This window comes from Fundulus heteroclitus, chromosome 17, assembly GCF_011125445.2.
Source record: "Fundulus heteroclitus isolate FHET01 chromosome 17, MU-UCD_Fhet_4.1, whole genome shotgun sequence".
NCBI lineage: Eukaryota > Metazoa > Chordata > Actinopteri > Cyprinodontiformes > Fundulidae > Fundulus > Fundulus heteroclitus.
The window spans coordinates 16,689,045-16,699,756 of record NC_046377.1 but is presented as its reverse complement, the minus strand read 5'-3'; the positions used below and the strand labels follow the sequence as shown (position 1 = coordinate 16,699,756).

The window sequence follows — 10,712 nt, the reverse complement described above, 5'->3', positions numbered from 1 at the left end:
TTCTTCCAATAAAGTGGATGTTACACGGCTCCGGAACAAGTGTGACAAAGTGTAAGCAAAGAGCTCAGGTTGTAGTGGTTGTTGAATATTTCAGACCAGCTAAGTGGTATAAAACCCACTTTGGTTGATAGTAGTCATCGCCCACTTAATTAATTAACCCAGAAGAAATAAATATCCCCCTTTTTTTCCTCCAGATAATTGCTACTTTCCCTCTCTGTCAACAAAGTCAATCTCAATAAACATCTTAATTTTCAGAGCACTGTTTCATCTCAGTTTTTCTTTTTGATACTTTAGCAGCAGGATGCCTCAGGTTTAACTGGACAGAAGGAAAACATGGCATGGATCAGAAAAATTGAATTATTTGCTTTAACGGAACATACCTCCGCCTCACAGCTCAGTTAAGCTTAAAATGCATTTAATGAAACCTGCCTTTTAAGTTAAGACGTTTATTGTATTTGCTGGAACAGCAGAAGCGAGCTCATGCTGGAGTTTCCCTTCACTCCTGCTCCCTGCAGACTCCTGCTGGTTTTCACTCTGCCCCTGGGCTTAATGGTGAACACCTTGCAGGTGTGATGGGATGAAAACAAGCAGAACTGAAAGCTCTGCATATGGTGCAAGACCTGAAAAAGCTACACGGTGCATTAAACCCTGTGTTTCCAAATGCATTTCTGGGGGTGGAGACAGAGAGAGGCGTAAGATTATCCAGACTGAGGAAAAAAAAACTTCTCTAGAGCAGAAATCACAACAGCCTCTGCAGCAGCAGCTCTGTCAGGATGAGGTCCGGCTGGTTCAAAGGTCTCCTGGTGGTTTTGGTTGTGGCTTCAGCTTTGGTATACCTCAGCACCATAAAGACTGGGTTCCACACCCACTCGGAGAGGCTCCAGAGGGCCCCCCACAGTGACAACGAGTCCCTCAGCAGTCGGGCAATGAGCAGGAGGATGGAGAGGATGGAAGAAAACATCAGCAGGCTGTGTGAGGCAACTTTTTCTGCTCAGAATGCAACCAGCTGTGCATATTTATCTGTTTTAAAGCTGTAAATTTGTGTGTCTTAAACTTTAGCAGGCTTAATGAAGACAAAGCATTGGTTAAATTGAATTACCCTTCAGCTGAGCGCAATGTTTTAGCTGGCTGATCTGCAGATTTAAAGAAAAAACTAAAGAAAAAAAACATAGGTGGCATTAATCTGACCCTGGTAAACAAACTTGGATGTATTTCTAAACCACATCAGTTTAAGTCAAGATTATTAGTTGTAAAGGCAGTAAAAAAAACTGAATAAGCGTTGATTTTTTTTTTTTTTTTCCACCCACAGTGAGCCTGATGAAGAAGTATGACAAGAAGGAGCAGGAGGCAGAGAAGGGGGGCAAAGCGAAGGAGAAGAAGAAGCTGGTGAGGAAGTTGTACCCAAACTCCCATCTGTTCAGCAAGTGGGGCGACGGGCTGTCAGAGGAGGAGCAGAAGGAGGCCGAGGACTTGTTCCAGCGGTACGGATACAACGTCTTCCTCAGTGACCGGCTGCCTCTGAACCGAGAGATTCCTGACACCAGGCCCTCGAGGTGAGCGCCTCATCCTCCTGGATCCACCAAAAGCCGGCACACCTTTCCCACACACAGGTGTAATCGCAGGGACTGCTTAAAATACCCTCCGCAGACGAGGTGTAGCTGTTTCCAAGAATGAATCTAGATGCTTAGGAGATTTTATTGGATCATTTTGGGCTTTGGGAGGTTTAGGCCTGTCTGTCTTGACTTATTTCCTGCTAGCCTTGTACCTGTGGTAATGTTGAAAAGTCATTGAGAAAATGCCAATCAGAGAGTTTAAACGGTGCATGAATTAATTTTAAAATAGTCACAAACATTACAAATATATGCTCTTTTTAGATAAATTAGGTATGACATTCAATCTGGTGAAACCAGATATTTCCTAAAAAAGACACAGTCAGCTTTACTTTTTTGGGTACGTTTGCATTTGCTAAATGGCATAATACCAAACATTTTACAGCTTTTTTTTTTTTCAAAGTCAGATGTTTACATGAAAATTTTGAAGACAAGTATGTCATAAACAATTGGGTAAAGGCCAATTATATCACTGCTTTGTAAGTTTCTGATGAGTTAATTCACAATAATCAAGTAATTGTATTTGAAGCCACCATCTTATGCTTCCATATCAACAAAAATCAGCACAATCCTGGTTAATGTCTGACTTCAGTTACCAAATGCTTTAAATGTCATGATCTGTTCAAGTCAAACTGTTAGCAACTATTATTATTATTATTATTATTATTATTATTATTATTATTATTATTCAAAGCACGGCTTATGTCATGTGCGCAGCTTAAACAAAGCGCATTGTTACTCTTGTTTTACGCTGATGTTCGGTGAAAGTTGTGCTCTACTGACTGCAGCGCCCCCTGTCTGTTTTACATAGCAGTTGCATGTACTCCGCTGCAGTTCCCTTCCTAAACAGTAGGCGTCACTCCTGAGAAACTAACGCCTCTGTAACGGCAGCTGGAGAAGAGCGGAAATGGCTCTGTGCGCAATATGGCTTCTGTCAACGTCCAGCTGATACGTGTTATGTTGAGCACTTCCGGTGTTATAATCCTACAGTGAACTTTTAGCAGGCGAGCGTTGGCGTTGTTAGTGTTTAAGGTTCAACAAAGGCGTTTAACTTATCAAAAGTTAGGAGTTTCAGGGCTTTACTGCTGTGTACTTCGCTGTACCAATTTGTCGCTCTGCAATCGGAATGTAAGTTTCCGTTCGTTCCTGGTTGATAATGCTGTGCGTCTGCAGTGGCTTCCTAAAATACGATGCAACAAAGTTCACAACCACAAAAGGCACCCGAGAATGTAGCTGGCATTCCTTACCAGCAGATGTAGTGGAGACTCCTGGAGGATTGAGGAGCCTGAAGGAAGGGGCTATAGCTGTTTCTTTCTGGATGCTGGTGAAGATTCTCAGTCATCCAGGTCATGGTCATTCCAAAAAAAGTAAAAAACAAAGCAACTGGACTTGTTTTCCGTAGTTGAAGACGTTTCGCTTCCTCTCCAGGAAGAGGAGTGGACCAGTTTCGGTTCAATCTGCTGGCTTAATGTCTTTAACGACCGCCCATTACTAAGGGATGGACCCGTTTCGGTTGAATTTGCATGTTATCTAAGCCATTACAAGGCATTTGTTTGGCAGTGGTATAAAGCTTGTTACTCCACATTACTCCAGACTTTTTGAAAGTCTTCCTGGAGAGGAAGTGAAACGTCTTCAACTACGGAAAACAAGTCCAGTTGCTTTGTTTTTTACTTTTTTTTGGAAGTTCTTTCTGGGTGGAACAACAACTCATTGCCCCCTCCTAGGCTCAGTGTGTGGCAACGTTGCCCTGCTGCAGACCCAGCAGAGGACCCAGACACTGAGATAGATGTCACCGTGGCTCCACATCATGGCTATTGTCTCTGTGACGACGGCACAAATTGCCAACGAGTTGGTAAATGAACCTGAGGAGCTGCACAGAATCATTGAACAGCTCCAAGTCCAGGCTGAGGAGCTGCAGCTGCGGAGCCGCTTTGGTTTGCAGCGCATTGCAGGCTCCGTTACCTCTGAGAGCTCAGTCTGATGCCATCTACAGTGTAACCAAACAAATTTACCCTAGAATGGGGTAAATTTGGAAACAAATTACAAATTTAGCCCCAGAAATTATTTGTGTCCATCCATCCATCCATTGTCTTTAGCTTATCCTAGATCGAGTCTGGGGACAACAGGCTCAGGAGGGAAACTACAGACACAAGACACCTCTGCCACATAGTACTAGTGTTGCGCCGATGCCATTTTTTGGCCCCGATAGGATACCCGATACCTCTGTGCAGTATTGGCCGATACCATCTGTTTGAAATTGATGCGTGTGTGTATATATGAAGAACTGCATACTACTTAGGGTAGTAGAACTTTTTATTGCCTACCTGGAATGACCTGACAATAGTTGAATAAACGTTTGGCTCTCAAAGACCAAAATAGTGCAACATTTGTGAAGTTATAACATGTATAATACTAGTCGGGAGAGAGAAGGCTGTGTTCAAGTGACATACAAACATCAAAATAGTATCGGTGCCTATTTGTTGGTACTCGCCGATACCACCATTTTAGTGCTGGATCGGAGCCCCGTCCGATACTGGTATCGGTATCGGTGCAACACTACATAGTACACATAAAATCCTCAAATTGCACAATTTCATAGAATGATTTTTCTTAAAAATGATTCTCTGCATTGAAACAAGCCAGTTGAGTTGGTCCCACTGGATCCGGGGAAGACCCAGAACTTGCTGAATGGACTATATCCAGGAAGGTCTTTGGATGTCACTGGGGGAGAGGCATGTCAGGGGTTCCCTGTTCCCCTGATACCTGATCTCAGATAAGCGACAATGATGGATAATTATCTTTAAAACCTTCAGTCATGAGTTCCCTCTAGTCAAACTTCAGGACATGTGCCTAGTTTAGCCATTTTTATTTAGCACAGTTTCTTAATTATACAAGTAATAAAGAGCAAGGGGAAGTTCAGCCAGCAAAGTGTTCAGAAAGTGTTTTAACAAAATATTAGGATTGGCTCTTTTTTTTTTATTATACAGCTTTAGCTAACAATTCAGTTTCTTTGCGTAGCAGTAATATAAAAAAATCTATTTTCAATGCATCATACAACAGAGAATGCAATCCTTCCAGGAAAGCTGAACTGGGGTTAATCAGATTTGCTACAGTTGTTTGGTTTGTACGCAAGGAGTCTGAATGTTGTAACAACTTTAGGTGGAGCATCAAAATGGATTTGGAGACCTTCTGCCGTTGAGATTGCGCAAATAATCCCAAGTCAAGATGTGGCATGCTGAAGATGACTGAGTGCTGTAACTTAATAATAAGGTGCTTCTTCAGAGTATTAGTTTAAGAGTGCAGACATGAGCAACATGCTTATTGCCATTACTAGATTTGTTTTCACACAAAGCTGGAAAATAAGCCTTAAGATTTATATTGGTCTGTTTTCTATGTCATTTATCTTTCATCAATGTTTTGAATTGGCCTTTTTTTCTGCAGGTTCCTAAAACCTATGTTTTACTTTTTTTGGCAGATGTGCAGAGAAGCGGTATCCGGAGGATCTGCCGTCCCTCAGCGTGATCTTGATCTATCTGGATGAAGCCCTTTCTGTCATTAAGAGAGCCATCCGTAGCATCATTGACAAGACGCCTGCTCGGCTGCTGCGAGAAATTATACTGGTGGACGATCACAGCTCCAACGGTATGTTCAGTGTCAAATAAGATTCATAATACATTTGTGTTTTTGAAAATTATTGTCTTGTTAAGGTTTCATCTGAAAGTCCTGCGGGGGTCAAGGTGGGAACTTCTATTTTACAGATTCAATGGTGTCTGTGATATTAGCTTTTGTAGAACCAACAGCTGCCTTCAGCACAGCGAATCATATCCTGGTTTTGCACTTGGAGTATTTTGAAGGCATTTGTGGCAATTCACTATATCTTGTTCTTCTAAATGATTCCAGACCCCCATGAGCTCCATTGTTATATGGGATCCCACTGGGCTTAATCCTCGGACCTCTACAGTTGTCTCTGTACTTTTACTCGTTGGCTGAACTGTTAGCAGTAGAGAGCATTTTGTGTTTTCTAAGCAGATGATGTCCAGGTTTATGTACCTTAAAGTAGCAATAAGTAAGATATTTACTGTAAAATCATCCTACATCCAGTAATTTTTCATCTGGGATGGTAGTAACATTCCCTATAAAGCGGTCCTCTCCATCAACGTCTTCGTCACGTTTTTCTCCTTTAAAAATTAGAGGTCCGTAGCAGAACTACTTCGGTCCAGAGTGTAGCCACTGTTTACTTCCTGATTCCTGAGCCAATCATATGAGAGCCCCCAGGGTTCCCAAAACAGAGTGCAGCATTTGGTATTTTATTTTGGCAAAAGCAGCTTTCAAACATGGAAGCAAGTAAGAGAAGCGGACCAGAAATGGACAGACACATTATATAGCTGCCCTGTGGAAGTAAAAAAAAAATCATTGGAGTTTCTCAGCAGCAACAGACCGTTTTAGAAACGGCAGGCTCTGTGTGTGTTGTTCAGATTCTAACCACTAGGTGTCATTATTACTTACTGTTCCTTTTGAAAAGTGGCGGGTTTGGTTATTCCTCACAAGCGTTAGGTGCTTGTTTTGAGCAAGTAAAGTAACCTTTTGATAGCTCTACATTTCTTTAAATCATTTTATTGAAAATAAATTTGTGAAATGTCTTTTGATGTGCTGTGGAATTAGTTTTTATTTGTGGTTTTTCACAATTTTACATTTTTTACATGGTAGTTGGGCCCTTTCTCTTTTTACACCTCTGGATATTTTTGATCTCTATCAAGTTCCCAGAGGTGTGAACAGACTGAATCTACTACTCGGATGGTTTATACCATTTTTATCTGGCTGCAGATGATTTAACGGGCAAACTGGACGAGTACATTAGCTCCATCCACGAGGAACGGCCCGGCCTGGTGAAGAAGATTCGTCACTCGGAGCAGCTCGGTCTAACCCAGGCCCGGCTGTCAGGGTGGAAAGCAGCTGTGGGCGATGTGGTGGCCATCCTGGATGCACACATAGAGGTTCATGTGCAGTGGTTAGTTGAACGCCAGACAATCCTGATGCTTTATATCTCATTTATAACGGTCCAGTGAAACGGCATTGTGTGTGCGCAGGGCTGAGCCTCTGCTGGCTCGGATTAAGGAGGACCGCACGGTGATATTGACACCGGTTTTTGACAAAGTCGGCTTTGACGACTTGGTCCTGGTTCCGTATGTAACCAGTGCCCATGGCTTTGACTGGGCCCTGTGGTGCATGTACGAAAGCTTCAGACCGGAGTGGTACGCTTTGGAGGATGAGTCCCAACCTGGCAAGTAAGTCGCTTCACAAAAATGCATTAATATCTGGCTCTGAAGTACTTTTTTGTGCCTCATCTTCATTTTAGAAAAACGAAAAGTGCCGTGGATTGGTTTAAAAATGCAGTAAAGGGTTTTTAATCTCTTGTCAGTAGAGGTTCCTGCACAGTCTGGAGAAGTATTTATTTTTGTCGATAGATTTGCACAAATGTTGACTTTATTTCCTTCCCGCTAATGGGTGGTTTTTCTTTCCACTGTCGCTTCATGCTTGCTCAGTATGAGGGATTGCAGCAAAGCCATGGACAATGCAGACGACTCTCCCTGTAGCTCTACGCTTCTCCAGGAGTGAATGCTGCTTGTCGGGACTTTGATGCAATCAACTGGTTCCCTTATATAGGAAATTTTTGACCAATCTGTATAATCTGATTGATTTTGACTTTGTAAAGTGCCTCAAGATGACATGTTTCATGAATTGGCGCTATAAACATAAAATAGAATTGAATTCTCTCCAAATCTACCTGCTGGGACTTTTGCCGTCTTTTACAGCTTATATTGCAGGAAACAATGAATTGTGTTGTTTTAAACCAGCAACTTATGATTAGTTCTGACCTTTTTATTCATGGGATTTGTTAACGTTTTGGCATGTTTCTAATTTACAGTAATGAGATTATAGCGAGATTCTCACACTTTGTCCTCCATTATTTCACTGTCAACGGTGGCTCGTTCACCACAGCAGGTTGGACAACCAGCTCAGTGTTGAGCTTAATTGCTGTAAAATGTTGTTGCTATGCAGCAGTTTGTGTTGTGGTGAAGGACGGCGGGGTCACGGTATACAAACAGGGTAAAGAAACGCACACAAAGCAGTACTGACAGAGCCTGCTGCAGGACATTATGTCCCTAACACTGATGGCTTGTCTGTAGTTATTTTATTATCCAGCTCTTACTGACTTGGTTACAAAAGCATTAGCTTGGGAAATATTTTCCATTAAACCTGTTAAAATCAGACTGGTGCAATTATCAGACAAAAGTGACGTGACAGTTTAGAGCGCTGTTGAAACAACTAGCATCAGAATATTAGCAATTAGTGAAAATTGGACCGCTGCTCAGCTGAACAAATCTTCTTGAAAGGTAAAATCAGAATCAGTCAAATTCAGTAAATTAGGCTCATTTGTCAGCTTGAAAGTACCTTCAGAAAAAAACAACCTTTAAATAAGTATTAAACATACTTTTTATTAAGCCCATATTTACATTGGTTTGATGTAATGCTTTAATCTTAAATGTTGTTTTTTCTTTAATATGTAAGCAAAAACATTCTGCATTAACTTAAATAGGGGCTTTTAAATATCAGAGTAATTAATCTATATAATACGTTTAAATTATTTAATTAGGTTACTGAAACAAATTGACTTTATAACAATTTCTTTCAAAGCACATGACAAAATGCTCCAGGATATATGGATCTGAATGAGCGGCACAAAACTCCCTCCTTAGTTCAAATTAAATTAATTTTAGTTTTATTATTGAAAATGAGGAAAAGGCAGATCTGAGCATTGTTGGCATTAGACTGAAGAAACATGTTTTCTGACAATTAAACCTGAAGGCAACATGTAAATGTAAAATAAAATACGCCCCACAGTAGATCCCTGAGGAACTCCTCATGGGGAGAAACTCCTGTCAGACCTGAACTACTCCAGTGAAGCGACTTTGACCAATTTAGAGCTTATATTGTTCAAAAATACATATATATTCAGATTGTTCAATGCTTCAAGGGAAATTTTTTTGCCCTTTATATGAAAATCCTTATTATTTTAGAGTAAATTGTCTCTGTCTTTATTTAAAGTAGCAAAAGTATTCCAGGGTGATTTATTACGTCCTTTAATTGTTGTGGACTTCAGGAGGAAATCACTTCCTTAATACATTAGCATTTATTCTTAAAATCATTTCAAGACCATAAAAGTCCCCTGAAAACCGTCTTTACCACCTATAATTTCATCCACTATGTCGCCCCAGCCAGCAGACGGGGCCTTTAAGGTTGTGCTGATTTATTAGTGGTTGTTGGTCGATGGTGAATGTTTTGTCTTGTGGTTCCACCAGGAGTCCGTCCGTCATGGGCATAATGGTGGCCGACCGCAAGTTCTTCGGAGAGATCGGAAGCCTCGACGGCGGCATGAAGATTTACGGCGGCGAAAACGTGGAGCTCGGCATCCGGGTGAGATTCCAATGAGTTCAGGACCAAAACGAAATGCAGTGAGGAGGTTTTCTGTTTTTAGGACCCATCAGAACTGGTCTGTGGTGAAATGTGACCATTTAGTGTCTCCAGGTCACTTCCGTCAGAAAAAACAGAAATGGTCATTTTCTCAGCAAATTTTCTATTATTTCCTTAAACAAATAGGCATTAAATAATAAGGGCTAAATAAAACATGAGGGGTAAAAACTGATCAGCAATTTTTTTTTTCTGCCACATTAAAAATTAAAATATGGAACCAGAACAGTTTAATACATTTAAATGTAAACAAATAAATGTGATTGATTACCCTCTATTTTAAATATACATAAATATTTGTTATCACTTTATTTCATTGGTTGTTTCTACAATAATTGTTTCTAATTTATGCTCGGAAAAAGTGAACCAGTTGTCCATTTTATGTCAACATTACATTTCCAGTTAACACAAACTAGATGTTTGCTGGATTAATTTGTTCTAGTAAATATTTAAAAGATGTAGTAGTATTAAAACGTGTATAAAAGCTTTTTATTTATACTACTTTTGTCAAAATAATTCTAGTAGTGTAAGGGTAAAAAAAGCTTTTGCATTATTGAATAACTTTATTTAACATACCTGTATGTTAAATATTACAAAATATTTGCATATCTGTATTGTTTTTACAATAGGTATAAAACTCTGTTTTCCCTGTTGATTTTAACTTATTTTAAATATTGTAGTATATTAATGTATACAGGAACAAAAAACATAAATATAAAATTAAAATTAATTTATTATATCATATTCACATTAAAGATCTATTTATTTACTTTTAATATTTAAATATGGTGGATATTTAGTTGCCAAAGTATTTATCTATTGTGTAATTATTTACTTTGTGTAAATCTGTTTCATTTTCTGATGCAAGGTTAAAAAGATTCTTAATTTCTTCTGTTTTTAAGATGGATAATACATGCTGGTTGTGAAAAATTTAGTTTTATCTTCATTTTGGTGTGAGAGAATTTGAGTTTTCTGGTAACAAATTTAAATTTGGTGTAGCTTTATTCACAAAAACAGTAACTTTCCTTTACGGTTACGTCACAGTTTAAGGTGGTTTGTGTTTGGGCAGGTGTGGCTGTGTGGCGGCAGCATAGAGGTGATACCCTGCTCAAAGATCGCCCACATCGAACGCTTTCATAAGCCTTATGCTCCAGATCTGAGCACCACGGTGAGGCGTAACGCCCTGAGGGCGGCCGAGGTGTGGATGGACGACTATAAATACAACGTGGCAGTAGCCTGGAACCTCCCCATCGAGGTAAGACCTCTCCTCACATTGCCTCCAACATGAGTTCAGTCTTTTGTCATGAAAAATAACCTCATTAGGTTTTATGAAAGGCTGCAGACCCTGTTGATCATCCAGAAAATTGCCTCATGTGATCTTATTTAATGTTTTTTTTTTTTTTTTCAGAATCATGGGATAGACATCGGAGATGTTTCCGAGAGGAAGAAGCTGAGAGAGGGGCTGAAGTGTCGGCCCTTCCAGTGGTACCTGGACAACGTGTACCCCATGCTGGAACCACTGCAGGACCTGCTTGGTTATGGAGCCGTGAGTCAAGATGTGCATCTTTCTTT

At 40.2% G+C, this 10,712-nt stretch overlaps 1 protein-coding gene across 1 annotated transcript in view; it reads left to right on the top strand.

The window, feature by feature from the left end:
• Positions 1 to 436: 436 nt before the first annotated feature.
• The window catches only part of LOC105933991 (probable polypeptide N-acetylgalactosaminyltransferase 8), a 12,046-nt gene continuing 1,770 nt past the window's right edge, over positions 437 to 10,712 (top strand). Inside the window, exons 1-8 of the mRNA XM_012873793.3 lie at positions 437 to 972; positions 1,310 to 1,553; positions 5,086 to 5,252; positions 6,435 to 6,618; positions 6,698 to 6,895; positions 8,972 to 9,086; positions 10,210 to 10,395; positions 10,549 to 10,686. Coding sequence (XP_012729247.2) covers positions 774 to 972; positions 1,310 to 1,553; positions 5,086 to 5,252; positions 6,435 to 6,618; positions 6,698 to 6,895; positions 8,972 to 9,086; positions 10,210 to 10,395; positions 10,549 to 10,686 — 1,431 coding nt within the window. The 5' untranslated portion in view covers positions 437 to 773. The remainder of the gene's footprint in view (positions 973 to 1,309; positions 1,554 to 5,085; positions 5,253 to 6,434; positions 6,619 to 6,697; positions 6,896 to 8,971; positions 9,087 to 10,209; positions 10,396 to 10,548; positions 10,687 to 10,712) is intronic.